The sequence below is a fragment of the Talpa occidentalis genome, unplaced genomic scaffold, assembly GCF_014898055.3.
Source record: "Talpa occidentalis isolate TD23 unplaced genomic scaffold, MPIMG_talOcc4v2.1 talOcc4.3, whole genome shotgun sequence".
Taxonomy (NCBI): domain Eukaryota; kingdom Metazoa; phylum Chordata; class Mammalia; order Eulipotyphla; family Talpidae; genus Talpa; species Talpa occidentalis.
In genome coordinates, this window is record NW_023603184.1 from 4,358,795 (window position 1) to 4,381,096 (window position 22,302).

A 22,302-nucleotide genomic window follows, 5' to 3' on the forward strand; every position below is an offset into this window, starting at 1 on the left:
ATTAATAAAAAATAAATAACAAGAAAAAATTGAAGTCCTTTGATCATAACCCCAGATACAGCAGTTGTTAACAGTTTGGTGTATATGTACTAAATGTTCTGTGTGTGTGTGTGTGTGTGTGTGTGTGTGTGTGTGTGTGTGAGATATGTAATGTAGCCAAATAATAAACCCTTTAAAATAGGACAAAGGTATACATACTCCTTTGCAAATTTTTTTTTTCCATTTCATAAATAAACAGTAGGTGTTTTTTCTTTGGCAGTACCACAGATTTATTTATTTATTTATTTATTTTTTTATAGAGGCATGTTTATTTATTTATTTATTTATTTATTATATTTGTTTGTTTGTTTTGTTTATACATGCACTGGGTACAGTCAGAAGCGCGGGAGGGTGAGAGAATTCACCAGAGCCAGAGTGGGGAGCAGAGCAGGCAGAAGGACCGAAGTACACTGCTGAGGGGAGCAGCGGGTGGCAGGAGAGGTCTGGGTCTGCGCACCATGTGGGATCCTCCTCCGGTGGCCGGGGAGCAGCCGGGGATCGAACCGGCGCCGCAGAGGCCGCGGGCAGCTTCGCAACCCAGCGCTCAACCGCTGCGCCACCGGGGAGGCCCGGCAGTACCACAGATTTATACCCTTATTTCTCATAGTGTATATTTCCTTTGTATGGATAATTCCATATCTTATTTAACCTGTCCCCAGCTGATGAAAAATTCAGATGTTTACAATTGTTTGTTTGAGTTAATGGAATTAACACCCATATGGATTTATATTTTTAAGTATTTGTGGTTTTATGGGCTAAGTTCTGGAAGTGACATTGTTGGGGCAAAGCATTTGAACATTTTAAGTATTGTTATTGTCAAACTGCCCTCCAGTGTGATTTCCAACTCCCATAACAGTGTCTAAAAGTGCCTGTTTCCTGGCATTGGAATATGGATGAGATGGAAGGAAATGATACTTTACTTGGAATGTATTTAATTATGCATGTGAGTGAATACTTTCACTTTTTTTCTTGGCATTTCTGTTTCCACTTCTGCAAGTTAGTCCTGCTTTTCAACAAGACAAGTACATTCCAGAGATGCCCCCTCATCTTCAAACAATTAATGCCCAGAGATTAAAATAGCATAGAAGCCCTAAGGGTCTCCTGCATACTGGTGATGTCCAGGATGTAGTGGGAGCCCACAGAGAGCTCTGGCTTCACTGCTATTCAGCGTGTCATAGGGAAATATATTGATTGAAGTGGTTGGAACCGCTACTCTAGAAAGAGACCAGAAAGCTCCAGGGCTCCCAAACATCCTGTGCAGCAGTGTGGGTTTTGAGACTCTCCCTGTCCAACCCCTAATAATCTCTCCTGCCCCCAGTTCCTGTTAACCTGATAATATGAGTTGGAGAACTAGGGAAATTAGAAATCTGTTTGATATAGCAGACTTTTTGTGCTAATAAGTTCTGTTTTCACAAGGGGATAGCTATTTTCCCAGATTTGTTTTTTGAGGGGGCTTGTGGAGTTACAGAGATATCTTCTATTTTCTCCATTCCAGAGACACCTATGAATATGAACTCACTTTGCGAACTGACCTCTACACAAATAAACACACTCAGTGGTTTTATTTTCGAGTTCAGAACACCAGAAAAGATATCACCTATCGCTTCACCATTATCAATTTGCTAAAACCCAAGAGCCTGTACACTGTAGGGATGAAACCACTCATGTACTCCCAACTGGATGCGAAAGCCCGCGGCATTGGCTGGAGGAGAGCAGGAAGTGAGATCAAGTACTATAAGAACCACATGGATGATGGGCAGCAGCCCTTTTACTGTCTCACATGGACCATTCAGTTCCCACATGACCAGGACACTTGCTACTTTGCACATTTCTACCCTTACACATACACTGACTTGCAATGCTACCTCCTGTCAGTGGCAAACAACCCTGTTCAGTCTCAGTTCTGCAAACTTCGAACTCTATGTAGGAGCCTAGCAGGAAATACTGTCTACCTGCTCACCATCACCAACCCATCGCGGACCCCCCAAGAAGCAGCTGCAAAGAAAGCTGTGGTCTTGAGCGCCAGAGTCCACCCGGGGGAAAGTAATGGCTCCTGGGTCATGAAAGGGTTTTTGGACTTCATCCTTAGCAACTCCCCAGATGCCCAGCTCCTTAGAGATATCTTTGTCTTCAAAGTGGTTCCCATGTTAAATCCGGATGGAGTGATTGTGGGGAATTATCGGTGTTCATTGGCTGGAAGAGACTTGAACAGGCATTATAAGACCATTCTGAAGGAGTCTTTCCCTTGCATCTGGTACACCAGGAACATGATTAAAAGGTGAGACCCTTTACCTGCCGATCTTTCTCTGAATGCTATGAGCTCTATTGGATGGGGTGTGAGGTCTCTTCAGATGCAGAAGTCAGTTATAACTTTGGACACAAGTCTTTAGAAGAGGTCTGCGCGCCATGTGGGATCCTCCCCAGCCGCCGGGGATCAAACTGGCGCTTCAGAGGCTGCAGGCAGCTTCACAGCCCAGCGCTCAACCACTGCGCCACTGGGGAGGCCCCATCTTCAAACTTTTAAATTATGTCCTAGCATTGGGTCTGTTCATCTTCAAACTTTTAAATTATGTCCTATCATTGGGTTGACTGGACACGCAACACTTCAGTTAGAGGCATTTCACTTACAAGTGAAACGACTGAGTGGAAATGACCAGAAATCAGAGGAATTCATAAATCTTTATCATGAGCCCTTGAGTTATTATTATAAAAATAATAGTTATTATTATAAAAATAATACCTAACAATTAGTTCTTTTGTCTGGGGGGACAGGTAGCATTTTCAGCGCTTCATACATATGACCCATTTAATCTTCACATTGGCCTGTGAAGTAGGCAGAGTCAGCAACCCCATTTTATATATGATGAGGAAATGAAGGCCTAGAAGGTTAATTAATTTGTCCAACATTATACATAGTAGATATTTGAACTTTGGCTCCACTGGTTCCAGAGTCTGAGTTCCTTATTGCTGTTTTATATTGCCTCTGGTGAAGAAAGAATAATAAAAGTGGTTAGCAATTACCAAGCCTGTATAAAATCGGTTGAAGGCTGTGATGTAATAGCACCACCTACAGCACATCAGCATCTGTGAAGGCACAACTAACCTTGTGAGTGGAGAGGGTGGCAGTAGTGTGGAGCTGGTAGGCGAAATGACTGCAAGCATATGTTAGGAAGTCAGGCCTGGGCTTGAGATTGATTTTGCTACTGGCTGGTTCTGTGGCCTTGGAAGGGATTTAACCCTGCACTAACTTTCTCATCTGTAGAATGGGGGTAGTGATGCCTGCCTGGGTGGTCACTGTGAGGCTTAAATGAGATCATCTAATCTATTTTAGCATAGAACCCAGCACATTGTTTCACCCAAATTGTCATCACCCTCCTCATCCTGTCGTCATCATCATCAGGTGAAAATGCTTGGAAGATTGAATAGGTGTTCTGGGTAATCAGGAGATAAGAAGAGCGGAGCCGTGTAGGCAGTAGCCCTGGGAAGTCAGGAAGCAAGACTTTCTTTGGTTCTGTCTTGTTTATCCCTGCATTTGCAGCCCCTCTCCCTCTTTCCTCAGTCTGCAACAGGGAGGGTTTTCTCACAGTAAATATTCTCTATTCATTTTCTCAAGGTCCATCTACCTCTTCCTCCATCAGGACTTTTCCATTTCAAGGCCCTCTGATTAGCAGGGCCAAGGAGTCCTAGTGACATGTGTATAGCAGTGGCTAAAGATTGGGAGAGGGGCCTTTGAAAGCCATTAGGGGTTAAAACTTTCTTAGGAGAAAAGGTACCAATAGACATACTTAAGAAGAGACTTCATAAGATCCGTGACTGTTTGCATTTGGATGACCATTGAGACTGTTGTTTGAACCCCTCGACAGACTTCTTAAAGAACGGGAGGTTCTCTTGTATTGCGACTTCCATGGCCACAGCCGAAAGAATAACATCTTCCTGTATGGTTGTAATAACAACGATCGCAACTACTGGCTTCATGAACGAGTCTTCCCTTTAATGTTAAGCAAAAATGCACCAGATAAGGTGAGTGTGTGTGGTGATTTTCTGTCCAATGACTAAGGGAGAAGCAGACACACGCTTCCTTTGGTACCAGTAGATTTGCCTTTCCGTCTGGCTTTTCATCATCTTGGGTAAACCCCAGCAACCTTGCCTTCACAAATTTACAAAGATGTGATTAAGAACTATTCTGATGGCCAGATAAACAAAATGTATATCCACACAGTGGAATGTGATATGGCAATCAAAGAACTAAGCACTGAAACTTTAGAGTGTGGATGGACCTTGAACACATTATTGTAAGTGAACAGATGCAAAAGGCCACATGGTATATGATCCATTATATGAAATGTTCAAAAGAAACCAACCCATAGAGAGAGGAAGCGTGTGGTGATGGCCTGGAGCTGAGGGGAGAGGGTGGAGTGGAGCATGACCACTAAGGAGACCTGGCTTTCTTTTTCAGGTGATGAAAATACTCTAAGTTTAGATTGTAGTGGGGGTTGCACAATTCTGAGAATATAAAGCCTGAATTGTGCAATTTAAATGGGTGGATTGTATGGCATAAAATTATTTTTCAATAAGAATGATTTTTTTTAATTGCTCTGGCTGCTTTGCCTGGGTATCAGTTCAAACTCTAAGTGGGAAGCTTTAACTATCATCTTTAATCCCATGATTGGCAATGGAGGGAGGGATTGAAGGACAAATTAAACAGTGATGTTACATGAGCCTCCATGGAAAAGTTCATGTAATACAAGATCACAAAGAACTGTAAGATGTTAACAGGCTAATGAAAACAACTTAAAAGTCTTTAATGGTTGGCTGAGTAACAGCTCTGTGATGGCTGGACAAATACAGACTATCTGCATTGGTTTAGAAGTTAGTTTCTAGCATCATTAATAGATCCACAATATGTAACTGTCTTTAGAAAGAGCAATTAGGTTGATTAGAAAGGTGTTTAAATATAGTACAGATTTCCTCACATAAAGATATATGACAAATTTTTTTTTTAATTTATGTATATAAGAACTGGGGTACAGGCCAGAGGTGTGGGAGGTGAGGGGATTCACCAGAGACAGAGTGAGGAACAGAACAGGCGGATTGACTGACATACACTGCTGAGGGGAGCAGCGGGCTAGTCAGGAGAGGTCTGCTGAGCCATGTGGGTAGCTCCCTGGCTGGGGATCAATTTGTGCTGCAGTGGCTACAAATAGCTTCATAGGTTGCATCTTAGCCCCTTGCACCACCAGGGAGGCCCTGTAAGACAAATATTTTATATCTGCTACTCTTTATATGTTTTTTAAAAAGGAAGTTTTTCTTTCTCCCTCCTTTTGCTCCTCCCTCCCTCCCTTCCTTTTTTCTTTTTCTTCTTTTAAGTCTTGTCTGTTTTTGCCAGGGATCTTTTTCTTCAAATTAATTCACTTCCAGAGCCCAGTAGCTGAAAACACTAAAAAGAGAGCTACACTAAGTGAAGAGGGGTGGAGGACTTGGGCCCTGCCCATACCCAGTCTGTCTCCTTTAGACCTTGATTGAAATGTCCTGAGGTGCCTCAGTAGAACCCCGAGTTATGCAGGCACAATTTAGAAAGCATTAGCTAGTGAGATACTTTCCAATTGTAAAGTATTTTGAGCAGGATAGAAAAGGCTGGAGTGGGTGCCAAGTGTTTGTTATAAACTCCAAGTGAGGAGAAGAGGGTTCAGGGGTCATGAAAGACAGTGAAGTGTGTTGAATTCCAAGCAGAGAAGGTTGTCATCAGAGACCAGGGAGTGTGGCAGAAGTGATAGAGCTGAGGCGAACACAGATCATCATATGGGGAGGGTAAACCTGGTGGATCCAAGTTAGGGAGAAGTAGATCATAAGTCTTAGAAATTTTGGCGAGTACTGTGAGTACCAAATTAAGCCAGCAGTCCCAAACAGTGTTCTAGGCACCCCTCTCCTGCAGGATGTCACTGGGAAAGGGATGGAAGGGCTCCTGGGCCAGTAAGTTTGAAAACCAGAATACACTCCCTTCCTCTTTAGAGGACCTCCACTGCAGAATAGCGAATGCCCTGAGGGGCTGCGGAGGAAGCCTGTTTAATTTTGTTAACCCTTCATCTCCCTGGCTAACCTGACCACGGAACCCCTTTTTCCTTAATCTCTATTAACATCCCTTAGAGTTAGTATTTTATAGAATACTTTAGGAAATAGTATATAGACCCCAAGGGGTATCACATTAATGAATTTTAGACTTCTTATATTTGCCAGATTTTGATTAACGGAGGATTTTGATTTCTCTTTAGTTCTCTTTTCATAGTTGTAATTTTAAGGTCCAAAAGTGCAAAGAAGGAACAGGACGAGTTGTGATGTGGCGGATGGGAATCCTAAACAGCTACACCATTGAGTCTACCTTTGGCGGGTCCACGCTGGGTAAGCTGCCTTTTGTATATCGCAGGCTAGGCTAGCACAGGAAAGCCAAGCAAAGCATTGAGGAGATGAAATCTGTTGAATATTGGGAAGATAATTGACCTAGAGGATTTTCCTCTCGGTACCTTATGACTATCCAAAATCTGTGTGAAAATTGAATACTCAGTGGAGCAGTATAATGTAACAGTTGTCCAGGACCTAAAACTAGGCAGATCAGTGTTTGACTTTCAGTCCAATTTATGGGTTGTGTGACCTGGGTAGGTTACTGAGCTGCTTTGACTGTATTGTCCTTTAACTGTCAATAACAATAGTAATTGGATTATTGGCACTGCTTCATGAGATGGTACACGGAAGGCACTGGGCCTAGTGCCCACCATCAAGTAAAACCTTCATGCTGGGCCTCCCTGGCCGTGCAGGGGTTAAGACACAACCTATGAAGCAATCCTCAGCCACTGCAGCATGAGTTTGATTCTGGACCAGCCAGGGAGCAACCCACATGGCGCAGCAAATCTCTCCTGACTCGCCCCACTACTCCCCTCAGCAGTGTACTTAGGTCAGTCTGCCTTTTCTGTTCCCCACTCTGTCTCTGGTGAATTCTCTCACCCCCTACCCACACACCTCTGGCCTGTACCCCAACTCTTGTGTGCATAAATAAATAAATCTTAAAAAAAAAAAAAAACAAACTTTCGTGCTTATCGCCTCCATGACTGTAATCAAGGTTTTCATTGTCAAAGATTCTTAGGAAGCATACTAAAACTATGAGAGAGATGCCATCCAAAAGCATAATATTCTAGATTCAGAGATAGTATTTTTAAAGAGAGAGTTGTAAATTAGATTATCGCTTGTTTATTAAGAGTAAATAAGTAGTGTTTATGGACTTCTTTCCAGGCAATAAAAGAGACACTCACTTTACTACTGAGGACCTGAAGTCCCTAGGTTATCACGTCTGTGACACCCTTCTGGATTTCTGCGATCCTGACCGAACCAAGGTAAAAACCACGATTAGAAAAATGCAGTAAAGCTAGTGGGGTCAGTTTCACATAGGTCCGATGTCAGACCAGTGGGATTGTGGGTGATCTGCACTCTAAGGAAATGGTAAGACTTCATCACTCCCCAAGAAGGTAGAGGCCTCATGCTGCCTTCCCACACACTGTCCCTCACTTCTGGGCTCACTTTTGGCAGCACCAGTTCTTCCCCTGCTTCTTCCTGTTTTAGATGATCAGTGTCCTTCCTCTCCAGATCTCACCCTGCCCTCTGCTCCGCAGTCCTCCCCTGCTGCCTCCCCAAGGGGTTGCCTCATCAATGACCCCTCTCTGTGTTTTCCTCTTCTTCCTGCATCCCCTCAACTGCGACTCTTCTCAAGCTGCCCCTATCTTAAAATCACAAAGGTTTCCTTTGCCCTTGGTTCTCCAGCAGGTTATGTCTGTTAACCTTCATCACTCAACTTCTTAAAAGGGAGTCTGGGGGGGCCTCCCTGGTGGCGCAGCTGTTGAGCGCTGGGTTGCGAAGCTGCCCACGGCCTCTGCAGCGCCGGCGCGCACACCTTTCCTGCCGCCCGCTGCTCCCCTCAGCAGTGTACTTCGGCCCTTCTGCCTGCTCTGCTCCCTGCTCTGGCTCTGGTGAATTCTCTCACCCTCCCACGCTTCTGACTGTACCCAGTGCTTGTATAAATAAATAAATAACTCTTTTTTAAAAATTTATTAAAAAAAAAAGGGAGTCTGGGGTAAGGGAAATTAGGAGAGGTTGGTAAAAATGTATGAACTCTCAGTTCTCAGGTGAACAGGAAGGGGGGTGAGAGTGTGTGGACTGGGTGAGGGGGATGGTGCCAGGCCTTTTGTGGTGGGTGCTGTGGTGTGTACATGGCCAGGGTGCAAAGCTGTACTGAAATTATATTATAAAGTGTAAACCAAAGTTATCGCAATAAAATTTTAGTTTAAATAATAAGATGAATAAGGTCTGAGGGTCTAATGTACAACACAGAGACTATAATTGCTAATATTGTATTATGTAATCAAAATTTGCTGAGAATAGAACTTATATGTTCTCACAAAGAAGATGTATTCGAGGTGATAAACATGTCAATTAAGTTGATGGGGGAAATCCTTTCACAATATATACCTCTATAAATCATCACATTATACACACTCTCTTATGGTTTTGTCATTTATACCTCAATAAAGCTGAAAAAAAAGTTGTTTTTTTTTTTTTAAAGGGAATCTGTACTCATGGTCTCTAACTTATTCTTTCTTTCCTTGCCCTTCATAAATGTTGACCCTGGGAACTCTTGATATGCACCACCCTGGATGCAACTGTTTAATAAAAAATATTTAAAGGCACATGTGGCCAGTTAAATCGTTTTGCTATGAGCTAAAATCTGAACAGCCCCATTCTAACTTTTCTCTCCCTCACTACTCAAAAAAAAGATCAGACCATTGCGTAGTTCAAGATGTTTATTATCAGCCATAGCCAGAGAAAAGTGACTAAAACACTGAAGTGCTTTAGAAAACACTTCTGTTTCTACAGCTCATATAATTTATCTATTAATATGCCCTTAAAAGCAGAGGTCATAACTTACCCATTTGTGTGTCACAGTATCAACTGAAAGTATATCCTTTCAGCATACACTTAATAAATATTAGATGAATAAATAAATGAATGATCAAAAATAGTGTTTTTTTTTTTTTTTACCTCACAGTTCATGCAGTGTCTAGCAGAGCTCAATGAGCTCTTACAACAGGAAATCCATAAGAAATTCAGTGAACTTGGACAAGATATGGATTTAGAAGGAAGTTGGAGTGATATCTCTTTGTCTGATATTGAATCCAGGTAACAGACTTCATTTCAAAGAAAAATCAGAGAAGTTCAATTCTTAAATATATATATATATATTTATATTATACATATATAAGGAGCAAGCAAAACTAAATATATATTACATAGACTACTACATATATAGGGACCTCCCCTGTGGCGCAGTGGGTTGAGCGCAGCGCTGTGAAGCTGTCTGCCGCCTCTGCAGGGCGGGTTCAATTCCTGGCCAGCCAGGGAGATTCCCACATGGCGTGGCAGACCTCTCCTGTCGCGCCCGCTGTTCCCCTCAGCAGTGTATTTCTGTCGTCTGCCTGTTCTGCTCCCCGTTCTCTCTCTGGTGAAAACTCTCACCCTCCTGTGCCTCTGGCCTATACCCCAGCTCTTGTATAAAAATAAATAAATCTTTAAAAAAAATTACATATATATATATATATATATATATATAGTTTTACTTGCTCTTTATTTTTATTGGTTTTGGGTTTGTTTTAGATCTCAGGTACAAAATATTAAATCATACCCCTCAATTTATTACACATTTAAGTACCTTTCTTTCCTCCAGCAAGTATGTGCTGAATGTCCATTCTCTGACAGCCTCTTTTCTAGGGAATAAAAAGGGCTAGGGAGCGGGGTGAGCAGCTCATGTGAGGCCTTGAGGCAATTGTAAAACCTTTGTCTTTTACTCCAAGGAAGGTGAAAGGTTTCAAGCTTTTGAAAGGTTTTTTTTTTTCTTTTTTTTCCTTTTTTTTAAAGATTTATGTATTTGTGCATACAAGAGCTGGGGTACAAGCCAAAGATGTGGGGGGTGAGAGGATTCACCAGAGACAGAGTGGGGAACAGAACAGGCAGACTGACTGAAATACACTGCTGAGGGGAGGAGTGGGCGAGACAGGAGAGGTCTGCTGCGCCATGTGGGTAGCTGCCTGGCTGGCCAGGGATTGAATTCATGCTGCAGAGGCTGCAGATTTCTTCATAGTGTTGTGCTTAACCCCTTGTGCCATCAAGAAGGCCCTGAAAGTTTTTAGGTAGAGAAGCTTCATGGTTCTAGTTTCAGCAGGAACACTGGTTCCTTTTTAAAAAAAAGCTGATTGTAAAGAGGAAAGGTTTAAGCAGGGAGACTCATTGGGGCACCAGCAATGATCCTAATGAAAGGTGAGGGTGGCTTCGAGCAGAGGAGGGGGAGTGGTTGGGAAAGTGACTTGGTTGGATGCATACTAGGCTGAGATGTTTAGTAGACGTCTAAGGGGACATACTGAAGAGACAGTGGATAGTGAGTCGGGGGTCCAGTGGAGACCCCCACTGGAAAGAGCCATCACTGCAGAGATGATATTTCTTTTTTCTTTTTTTTTAATCTTATTTATTTATTCATTTATACAAGCACTGGGTACAGTCAGAAGCACGGGAGGGTGAGAGGATTCACCAGAGCCAGAGCGGGGAGCAGAGCAGGCAGAGCAGCCGGCGGCAGGAGAGGTCTGCGCGCCATGCGGGACCCTCCTCCGGTTGCAGAGATGATATTTCAACCTTAAGACTGGAGGAGATCCCAAGGGAGAAAGCGCAGCGAGAATGAAGGCCAAGTTTGAACTGGCTACCACGAATTAGGAGGACAGAGAGGTGGGCAGGAGATGAAGCAACAAATGAGACTAAGAAGGGACCATGAAGCCAAACAAAAGGCAGGAGGGGGGATTCTTTTTCAAAGGGAGATCAGATCATGTCCTTCTTCTGGTGTACACTCATAAAAAATGCCTAAGACCCTATGGTGGCCTGGGGTCTAGCCACTGATACTTCTAGGCCTCTACCCTCACCCTCTCACACACTGCTGCACCCACACTGACCTCACGCTTCCTCAGACTTGCCTCACCTGCCCAGGACCTTTGCAGTAGCAGTTCTAGCTGCCTGGAATGCTCTTCCCCCAAATACTTGCATGAGTGAGTCCTTTTCCTTCAAGATTTTGCTTAAATACCAACTTTAACATGGCCTACCCTCTGTGCTCTAATACAGCAGCTTGCTCCTTCCCTTCACCCTCCTGCCAGTCCCTATCCTGCTCAGATGCTCTGCTTTTCACAGTAGCATTTTATCACCTTCTGTGATCTTATATCAGTTGTGTCTTTATGGTGTATATTTCTCATTGTCAGTCTCCCCCTACTAGAGTATAGTTTCCACAAGGTCAGACATCTTTATTTTGTTCACTTCTGTATCTCATATACCCAAAACAATACCTGGCACAAAGGGAGAGCTCAATAAATATTTGCTGAATTCACTTAGTACACAAGATTTCAGCTCCACCCTCATAGTCTCCACAACTATATCAGGAAGCCCCCAGGAAGGTGGGCATCCCACAGGTGCAAGAACACCTACTCCAGCTCATTGGCCAAAGTGCCTCAAACCTGTCCCAGCTGCCCTTAGTCAGAAAGTTTCTTGGCTGGCCTGGAAGTCTTCTGCCAGAGGCTGCACTGTGGTCCATAGTGGACAGTGGGGAGAGGACAGTTCTCCCACCCAGTCTCAGGTACATAAACACCCTAGCACTAAAGCAGCTCTACTAGTTGAGTCTCCCAAATGTCTCCTTGGGAACCTTAAACCAGGCCAAGCAGGGTGCCCTGTTCACCATGTTACCCCTTTCACTCTCCCGGAACTCTTTGCTGAACTTTCCAGACGACTGTACCAACCTCCCGTCTCAGCCTCAAAACTGGGCGCACCCTGCATGTCAACTCAGATGTATAGATCCCAAGGGAATCAAACAGTGAGAGTCTGGAGAGCAATCCACTGGTGCATTTAATTAGGAATTATTGATACCAGTTTGCCCGCTGCTCATCAAGCCTCCATGAGCCTCCCCAGGGGTCCACCTGTCTGCTCTCACCATCACATAGGAAAGCAGACCCTGAGTGCACAAGCCCAGTGCGAGTTTGCTGTCTGTGTGTGCACGTCGCTTTCAACATCTCCTGGGGCATACTGCACCGAATGCTTTTGTCCAGTTTGTTCAAATTTCTGTTATCTCTGAAAGGGATATCAGAGGCTGTTATCCAGCGACCTCAAAAACTCCTCAGGCTGGAACAGCCTTGTGAGAACAGGGAATGGGGAGTTAGAGAAGATAGGGCTGGCCTCCTGCTGTCTTATTGTGGAGCTCCTCTAGTGCTGGAGGTGGGGGAGGTGAAAGAACAAAAAACTTGGGAAAAAGATATTTTGTCATTCACAGGACACTTGAGTTTTATGCCTAAAAGGTTTTTACATATGGAGGTCCTTTCTTGGAGCACAGCTCTCAGTTCCAGCCAGCCGTGCTCCAAGAAGGGAGAAAATGCAATGTGACACTTAAGCAGAGGATATGATGAAAGGGGAAGGGACTAATTCTCTTAAGTCCTAATTCACCCTAGTCCTTGAAGAAAGAGAGATTGAGCAGGGACATTTGTGGGGCAAGACTTTAGATCAGTCTAGATGTGCATCCAAAACTTTGGGAGAATTGGGGTGAAAAAAACTAATATTGCTAGCCTCTGCCCGATAGATTCATAGTTATTAAATTTATTTTTTTCAACACTTTTTCAAAGCATACCTGGAAGGATCCTTGCTCTCTGAATTAGTCCAACTGGCCAGACAGCAATGCATGAGACAAAGCTCCTGCTCCCCAACAAACCCTGGTATCTCTGGGGCTGCATATTAAGAATCCTACAACCTCGTGCCATCATTGCCAACACAGCTTTGCCCCTCTGCCCGGTGTTTATTTTGGCACATAGATTGCACACTCCTTGAGGACAGGGACTCTGCCACATTCATATCTGTTTCCTGTGACTAATGCACTACCGACATGCTGTAGATGTCCAGAATAAATGCATGAATATGCTTGTCAGGAACTCTTAGTAACTGAAACAATAACTGAAACAATGAAGGTAGACCAGATAACTTAATCCCATGTGCTGGTCTGGGAACTGTCACACTTCCTAGACATTAATAACAGGTGATCTCTTCTCTCCTTTTGAAAACAGCACCAGTGGTTCTGACAGCTCCCTCTCAGATGGCCTCCCTATTCACCTACTGAACATAGCTGATGAGGTGAGGTTGTGTAGACTCTTGCACCCAGGAAATAGCAAATGAATAATTTGATGGACTTTTCCAATTATTCTAAAATCTGCAGAAAATATAGCAATAATGTCCTTACTGGTTAACCTCCCTGGATTCTTTCATTTTGTCCTTGATAACTTTGTTTTTAAAATTGGGGTGGTGGGGGAGGAGGGACTCCAGATTAATTCCAAAGTTAACTAAAAGTGAGAAAAGAAAGTTCAACTATAAGTGAAATCCATGTTAAGTAATAAAAATGTTGCATCATTTTTTAATTGTTTTTTTCGTGTAGTCCAGTTTTTTTATACTTTCATAATAAGTCATCTTTTTTTTTTTTTATAGAGGCATGTTATTTATTTATTTATTTGTTTGTTTGTTTGTTTGTTTTGTTTATACATGCACTGGGTACAGTCAGAAGCGCGGGAGGGTGAGAGAATTCACCAGAGCCAGAGCAGGGAGCAGAGCAGGCAGAAGGACCGAAGTACACTGCTGAGGGGAGCAGCGGGCGGCAGGAGAGGTCTGCGCGCCATGTGGGACCCTCCTCTGGTGGCCGGGGAGCAGCCGGGGATCGAACCGGCGCCGCAGAGGCTGCGGGCAGCTTCACAACCCAGCGCTCAACCGCTGCGCCACCGGGGAGGCCCAATAAGTCATCTTTTTGCTCCATCTATTCATATACTTTTTCTTACCCAGATGTTGTAAGAGCATTGGTAACAAGGTATTTGTTGTGGTTTATAACACACACAATTTCCTGGTTGCACTGAGAAGTATCTCTTTCATGGCATGAGATTAAGTCCGTGTCTAGGAGGAAGCCAGCCAGATAGACCTTAATCATCATAGTGACCTGTGATAACAATCAAACCACACTTCTAATGGACAGCACTGTCTACCTGACATTCTGGCCACAAGTGGGCTGGTTTCATCTTGCAAATCACAGATATTTGCTTATTAGGACAGGAACTCCTTTGGCAGTGTGTCTGTAATGGTGGGCTTTGAGGGGTATTGAATGGGAAGTGACCTCCAGTAAAGAGCTCACTGAACTCTTTGTTCTCCCAACCAAAAGCAGTTCAGCACTGTGAGGCCTGCACACTGGGTCAGTCCTTGTGCCTTGCGTGTGGTGTGAAGGGAGCACCACCTCTTCACAGGGGTGCCTCCGGGCTCCTCAGTGACTAGTTTTTCTGTTCTTTCTGGAATAGTTGAATCAGGAGAAGAAGTTGTACAAGAAGAAAAAAAAGAAGCCACTTCAGACTAGGAAACAACGCAATAAACAGTATCAGAAAAATAATTTGATGCCGAAGTTAAAGTTAACGGAAGATGCCCCGGTAAGAAAGCTCTGCTGCCTGCTTCTGTCTACTTAGAGATTATTCCATAGATGGAGCGGGACAAGAGGCTACAGTTTACTCTAAACCAGAAAGGGAGTGGGGACTGAACTTCTTTCTGCTTTGGTTTCCCTGTCCACGGGTACTCTGGACACCTCTGAGCAGATTGCAGCTTTGGCCTGCTGGTCCTCTAGCACATTCCGGCATGCCAAGTCTGACTTTCCCTGAGTGTGGATTTCCCAAAGGAGAGGGTGATTGTGGAAAGCTAGTCCAGAGAGGAGCGATAAGGCCCAGTCCAGGCTGAGAACATCTGGGTGCTCCTTTCCAATCTTCCTCCCAGCTGCCACACCCATGCCATCGCCCTGCTTTCTTAAGATGAAAGTGCTTTCAGGCCTGGGAGTTTTACTGTTGGGTAAAGTGGGTCAATTGTGAGTAGATTGACAGCAGTGGATCAATTGAAAAATATTCTCTTTGCACTCAATCCTTCTAGGAAAGGGCAGGGTTTGCTTCTACTCTGCAAAAGCAGCCTACATTTTTCAGAAATTCAGAGAATACCAGTTCATCAACAGTGAAAAGTGAAAGACCAAGATTGAATGAGGTAGTATTTTTGCTTTGACTTTTTTTACTCATTCATGAAAAGATGATTAAATTTTTTATACTAGAATTCAATATACCAGGTGATAATTTGATATACATACATATTTGGAAGGATTCCTGGCCTTGAATTAACACATCCATTACCTCACCTATGTACCTATTTTTTTTCCCTTTTGGTGAGAACACTTAAGTTCCACTCAATTAGCAAAGTTTAATCATACAGCACAGTATTATCAGCTACAGGTGCCATGTCAGACATTTGATTCCCACACCTTATTCATCTTATAGCTAAGAGTTGGTATCCTTTACCCATTCTCTCCCTTCTTCTCTCACCTCCTAGCCTCTAGTGGCCACCATTCTATTCTCTGCTTCAGGTTCCACAGATAAGTGATACCAGGCAGTCTAGGTTTTTCTCCATCTGGCTACATCACTTAGTATGATGTCCTCTAGGTTCATCCACATTGTCACAAGTGACAAGATGTACTTCTTTCTTTTTTTTTTTTTAAAGATTTATTTATTTTTTTTATACAAGAACCGGGGTACAAGCCAGATGTGCAGGAGGGTGAGAGGCTTCACCAGAGATAGAGTGGGGAACAGAACAGGCAGACTGACAAAACACATTGCTGAAGGGAGCAGCGAGCGAGACAGGAGAGGTCTGTCATGCCATGTGGGACCCTCACCTGTGGCCGGGGATCAAACCGGCGCTGCAGAGGCTGTGGGCAGCTTCCGCTGCACCACCAGGGGAGGCCCTGTCCTTCTTTCTTAAGGCTTCATACAGTGTTGTTTGCAAATGCTTCCTCCCATTCCATAGGTGTTGGTGGTTTCCTTTGCTGTGCAGAAACTTTTAAGTCTAATGTAGTGCCACTTGTTTATTTTTACTTTTGTTGCTTTTGACATCAAATTCAAAAAGTCATTGCCAAGACCAATGTCAAAGAGTTTGCCACCTATGTTTCATGGTGTCAGGTCTGTAAATTTTGAAAGGCATTATGTATGACTCATGTGTGATACAAAATGGAGGTGCAATATCATTCTTTTGCATGTGGAATCCAGTTTTCCCAACACCGTTAGCTGAAGGGACTAACTTTCCCCCCATCATATATTCTTGGCTCCTTAGTAGAAAACTAATTGACCATATATGTGCAGGTTTATTTCAGAGCTCTTGATTCTGCTGCACCCTTCACTGTCACACAGATTCACTGACTTTTCCACTTAGCACTTCTCTCCCAACTGGGTGAAAAGTGCAACAGCCAGCTATGTCATCTGAATTAATCAGTGCCACAGGGAGTGGGGGACATTAAAATTAGAGGAGATTGGGCCTCCCTGGTGGCGCAAGGGGTTAAGAACTGCACTATGAAGCAATCCGCAGCCTCTGCAGCACGAGTTGGATCCTTGGCCAGCCAGGGAGAAACCCACATGATACAGCAGACCTCTCCTGCCTCGCCCACTGCTCCCCTCAGCATTGTATTTCAGTCAGTCTGCTTGTTCTGCTCCCCACTCTGTCTCTGGTGGATCCTCTCACTACCCTACCCCCACATCTCTGGCCTGTACCCCAGCTCTTATATGCATAAATAAATAAATCTTAAAAAAATAAAATTAGAGAAGACACTGGCACTGCTCTGGATTAGACACCACTGAAATCTTATGTCAACTATTGGTGATTTGTTATTTTATACTCAGAACAACAGGCCACCTCACCCCCCATCTAGCCAACCAAATTATATTGTGTAACTCCCACATGCCAGGCCCTCTTGTGGAGGAGGGAGTGCAGCACTGTCATTGAACAGAGCCCTAGCCCTGCCTCAGGGACCTTAGAGCCCAGTGGGGATTTTCACAGGTAAGCAGGGAATTACCTCACAGAGTAGGATGCAATGGGAACACCACAGAAGTATCCAACCAACTTTTAGCACATTGGAGTTTTGTGGCTTTAAAAGCCTTGATTCTTTTATTTGTGAAAATAAGTTTTGGTACAATGGTAGCTGATTCTTAGTGGATAGGGTGCAAACTGAGCTCTCCTCATGTGGCGTGCTATCCTGTAGTGAAAGCTACCCAGTGGCTAACAGCAATATAATGGGGTCCCACTGATTATATCACGGAATCCCCACAGAGCATGCCCATCTCTGTTTGGGGTTAGTGATTATGGGATGGGCACAGGCTTTAAAGTCTGTCTTGAATTCAAATCTAGCTTTACTTTGTAATCTCCTGTGAGTTACTTAACCACTCTGGGACTGTCTTTCTGTATCTGAATATTGGGGTGATTATATCTATATCATTAGGTTGTTGGGAGAAGTGGATGAAGTTGTGAGGTGCCTGGCATGTGGCGGCACTTAGGGTATGCTAGTTTTCTTCTTTTCTTTGAATTAGGATTCATTTGTGACCTGCCTCTCTGTGTGTGTTAGAGACCACAATACACTGACATGTATGAGCAACAGACACTCAAGTGACGTGAGTGCTCTATAATCACTTGTCCAAATGGAACATTTAGTGAGAATGTATTCATTTATTTTAGTCACAGTTAAATGGAAGAGACAAAGGTACCTCCTTGGACCCATCAAAAATGACTGCCTTGATTGTGACTAAGAATAAAGAGAGAATGCAGGTATTTCTCTTAATATATATGTATATATGTATCTGAAATTAGTTTTATTTGGTTTTCAAATGTGTTGCATGATTTGGAGGGTGGTGACCCGCAATCCTCAGTTTCTTGAATCTGTTCGGCTCAGGCAAAGATCTAAGTAGTTCGTACCCACACACATAGCCCCCAAGGTCCTGCAGGACCAGAGGATGCCCATTCATGGTAAAAGCTTGCCATGGAGAACGGAATTTTATTTCCACACACATTTGTTAGGTAGCCATTACTTTGTAACTCAGTGGTAAGATTTCAGGTGAAATAGCCATAGTGAATAATGTAGCAGTTCTCCACCATAGGACATACCAGCAGCAAGCGGAGGTTGCCATCAGTTGTACCTCATGTCCAGTGGACACATGATTGTTCATTACTGAGGCTTATGAATAACTTGCTTCTTTAAAAGAGTAAGTTAAAATGAGTCCACATTTATCCCTACACGACATCTCTCTTGCACTTGTATATTCTGAGAGGGATGAAAAAGAGATGGAGAAACAGAAGCTGTTTCAAACAGCCCTGGTACACCTGTGGGAGAGTGTTGCTCTCTTGTGTCCCGGTGGAACAAAGATTGAGAACCACTGGTTTAGTGGAGGCATATTAGATACAGAATGGACAGATCTCCCAGGGTGAAGTCCCAGTTGTCTTCCCAAGTCCATGGCTTGATGTTCTCATCTATCTTATGGAGAACCCAACGTGGAAGACATGACCCCTCCTTCAAGCTTCCAGGAGAGCTCATCCTCTAGGGTATAACAGAAGCTGGAAAGCAAGGAAAAGAGATTTAAGTAAAGACAAATCAAATTTCTGTCCTGGCAGACTTGTCCTTGGTCCTCATTCAGCATTCATTGAAAGAAGCCTGTGGGTGGCTAAACCATATTTCACAATTGAAACATGCTACATAGGCTATAACACGTAACCTCGGTTTCAGTTAAACCCATTGTAGCGGATGAATATCATCCGAACCTATGACTTCACTTCATTTTCTTCACATTTCTAGGGTAACTTTTCTCCAGTACAGGTGTGCTGCACCTCCCCCTGCAGTGACCCTCGGCATAGGTGGAAGCATTTAGTTTCCATGGCATGTCAGAAAGCAGAGTTGAAAAAAGTGGGGCAGTCTCCCGCCTAGAGAGATCAAGTTCTTCTCTTCTGTTGTGTAATGTTTCCAGACAGCTTATAAAATATAGTCCCTGAACTTCCCAGGGCAATAAAAATATTGTCTGTGGAACTTTCTTTGTCTGAGGGGCTGGGACAATGCTTGATTCCCTTTTGCCCTGTAATGTCACTGCTTTGGTAAGTGAGGAAAATGCAAATACTTCTTACTAACTCCATGTAAAGCCAACTATAACTTTAGAAATTGCAACATAAAGTGAATTCAACTTTGATATCTTGTTTGCACAGAGAGAGAAGACAGGATTTCCATTATCATGCTCTCCAAAGAGAAACACAAACACCAGCCAAAAGCCAGCTCCATCTATCAAGCCAAACTGGTCCCAGAACAGATATCCTGCCACCAAGAGAGCCCGCGCTCCCATGGCCCAGTACCCAGCCTTGCACGTATTCACCTACCCCTAGGCTGCCAGCACCACGCTCGCAGGCCTTTCTGGGCATCTTTGGGATTAGATGTGTTGGGGGGAGTGTGTCCACTATGCACCAACCTTACAGATGTGCTTACACTGTGCATATGCCTTCAAGATGCAGACCTCACGAGTTTATTTTTTCATAAAATGAAAATTTACTATGATGTATACAAAAGCTTTATCAGAAATTGAAGGCTGTGCTCAGGAAATTATAACACAGCTCTACCTCTTTTTAGCCAATAGACAGTCTCTCAAATTATGTGCAAATCAGTTTTAAAAGATCAACTCCAATTTAAACATGTTCTGGGAATGCCCTGTGTTAAAGTCTGGTGTCCGAGCTTTCTAAGGACGAATGGTGCTCAGACTGTTGTGTACCAGATTGGCAGGGCTGGGGGTGGGAGGGGCAAGGTGTTTCCACACAGAGAAGACAATTCATGTAGTGACCGGAATTTAATGTTTGCATGTATTATGTTCAACATGGTTATGTAAGCTTTTTAACCTATTAAAAATCTTTCTCTATAACCAGTTGTTTCTTTTGAAGGGTTAACTGAAGTCTTAAGTGAACAGATCGTTTCTATTTCCTCTCCCCCTGAGCAGTCTGCTGTCTCCAGTCTGTCCTGTCAGCCTGCTAAGGTCATGCTAAGGTCATGTCCTGTCAGCCTGCTAAGGTCAGACAGCCCCTCCTGTTCACACCTATATGACTTCCCCTTTCTCCCAGCACACTGGAGAGCAAGCTCACTGCCAGTTAGTTATTCATGATCACCTTTAAACTTTTCCAGCCATCACCACTGACTAGTGAAGAGAACCACGTGGCAACCTGATTTTCATTACAATCTCATTGTCTTTTTTTATTTATAAACTTTATTTATAAACTTAATTATAAACTTTAGAATTAGTTACTTTGGTTTCCCAATTTAACATAATTAAATTTACAGAGATTGAGCAGGCAGTACAGAGGGTTCCCAATGCTGTGTGAGGGAATGATATCTGCCCATATGCCTTACACAGGAGTTTGCTTATGGCCCCCCATTCCACCCTACAGCATAAAATCTTAGCATTTTAGGTATTAGAAACACCCAGGCATTACCCCACTTTTTTTCAAAGATTTATTTATTTATGCATACCAGAACTGGGGTACAGGCCAGAGGTGTGGGGGCCGGTGAGAGGATTCATCAGAGACAGAGTGGGGAGCAGAACAGGCAAATCTACTGAAATACACTGCTGAGGGGAGCAGCGGAAGAGACAGGAGAGGTTTGCTGTGCCTTGTGGGTCAGTTTCCTGGCTGGCCGGGGATTCATAGTGCTGCACTTAACCCTTTGTGCCACCAGGGAGGCCCATTACCCCTCTTTTTGTCCCTAAAAGGATATCTTTAAAGGACTAGTTCCAAGGGCAAGCCTTGTGTGAAAGTTGTTTAGAAACACTTGTTTTGGCCCTAAACAATTTTGGAAAATGTTTATATAAAGCATCCCAGTGTGATGATATTTTTGGAATAAAAAACAAGAATGCATGATCAAATTTTTAAAGTAGTTTTGGAAGCCAAAAGCTTGCTGAGAGATATGATACTGAAGAGGCTGAAGGGAGAAAATCAGTAAAATCTCTGCACAGTGCCTGCATCCTATAATTAATTGTTAAAAGACCGTAACATTTCAATTTCAAGTCCTGTCCAGCTCACGGTCAGTCTGTAAAGGAGTAGCTACTCGTTTTCTTTAGGAAAAGAGAGGCAAATTTTCCTGCTCAATTCAGAAGAGTGCTCCATGGGGAATTTATATGTTGTGGCATCTAGAAGCCAATGTAGGTACTGTCATTCCTCATTCTGCTTTTGGTAGGGGGCTAAGAGGGGTGACTCTGGCTAGAAATGTTAAAATGGGAAACCAAAGTAACTAATTCTAACTGATAGATAAATATGATGCTGCAGGAGTGAGGGAGCTTGAATTATTGTGTGCCTCAACTATTGTCTTTGCCTTGACTGTTCTTTGCTTTGACTATTCTGTGCCTCTCAGTGTGCAGGAATAGGAAAAGCTGATAAGGAACCTCTCAGGGCAAAAGTCCTGGTATGAGGATCGCTATATGCTGAAAACAGCATGTGCAGGAACAGGGAAAGTTTGAGATAAGGAACCTCTCAGGGCAGAAGAACTGGCGTGTGGACCTGTACATGTGGAAAACAGCACGTGTAGAAACAGCAATAGGTGTGATGGTTCGAGTAGCATAAACACTGAAATGTTCTCCCTATTTCCCACACTTGGCTGGGGCCAGCTGGTTATGCATCCCCCCCATCTCCCACACACACACTTGTGCATTCCCTGTTTGCCTGCTTGCTTCTTTGACCTTTTTTATTTTGTCTGATTCCAAATGAAAACGAGACTGCCCTTGGAGCTGGGCTGCCCCTTCATGGTGTAGTCCCTCTAGGCCTCTCATTGTTCTGCACATGGACTCTGAGTAATCCTTTTCTCATCCCGCCGCTACACGTAATGAGACATGGGAAAAAAGACCTAAAGCAACTTGGTAACTAAGAGTGACGCCGAGAATGAAATCAGGGAGGACGAGAAAGATAACATCTCAGTGGGTCGGAAGACAAGACGAGCCTTACATTCCTTAGTTGGCCACAAAGGTTAAAAATACGGGAGGAAAGAATGTATGCACGTCTTACTTCGACTTCCTTATAAACTAAATGTGTACTCTCTAACAAAAGTAAGTTTTTTAGAGGTTCCATGGATTTGAGGTAAACATGTTCTCTTTAGCAGCCTTACTTTGGACCACATGGCCATAACTGCGTTGTATTAGCATCTGGTAGTCGTGGGAGAAACCTCATTCTGTTTTTGGAGAGGTGACAACACCTGGTAAAAGTGACAGGAACAAGTCTAAATAGGTAAGTGATGGTAGTAACAATGACTCAAGATTTTTTTTTCTT

General features: G+C 43.5%; 1 protein-coding gene across 6 annotated transcripts in view; it reads left to right on the forward strand.

The window, feature by feature from the left end:
• The window catches only part of AGBL2 (AGBL carboxypeptidase 2), a 34,502-nt gene extending 14,614 nt beyond the window's left edge, over positions 1-19,888 (forward strand). For 4 of the 6 annotated variants that reach the window (XM_037522261.2, XM_054699211.1, XM_054699213.1 and 1 more), the window contains 10 exons: positions 1,535-2,317; positions 3,903-4,059; positions 6,309-6,435; positions 7,321-7,421; positions 9,128-9,258; positions 13,212-13,278; positions 14,478-14,603; positions 15,091-15,198; positions 17,704-17,793; positions 19,216-19,887. In XM_037522261.2, the coding sequence (XP_037378158.1) occupies positions 1,535-2,317; positions 3,903-4,059; positions 6,309-6,435; positions 7,321-7,421; positions 9,128-9,258; positions 13,212-13,278; positions 14,478-14,603; positions 15,091-15,198; positions 17,704-17,793; positions 19,216-19,389 (1,864 nt within the window). In that variant the 3' untranslated portion in view covers positions 19,390-19,887. Of the gene's footprint in view, positions 1-1,534; positions 2,318-3,902; positions 4,060-6,308; positions 6,436-7,320; positions 7,422-9,127; positions 9,259-13,211; positions 13,279-14,477; positions 14,604-15,090; positions 15,199-17,703; positions 17,794-19,215 lie in introns of all 6 variants that reach the window. The other 2 variants (XM_037522258.2, XM_054699212.1) reach the window with 2 other exon arrangements.
• Positions 19,889-22,302: the final 2,414 nt, after the last annotated feature.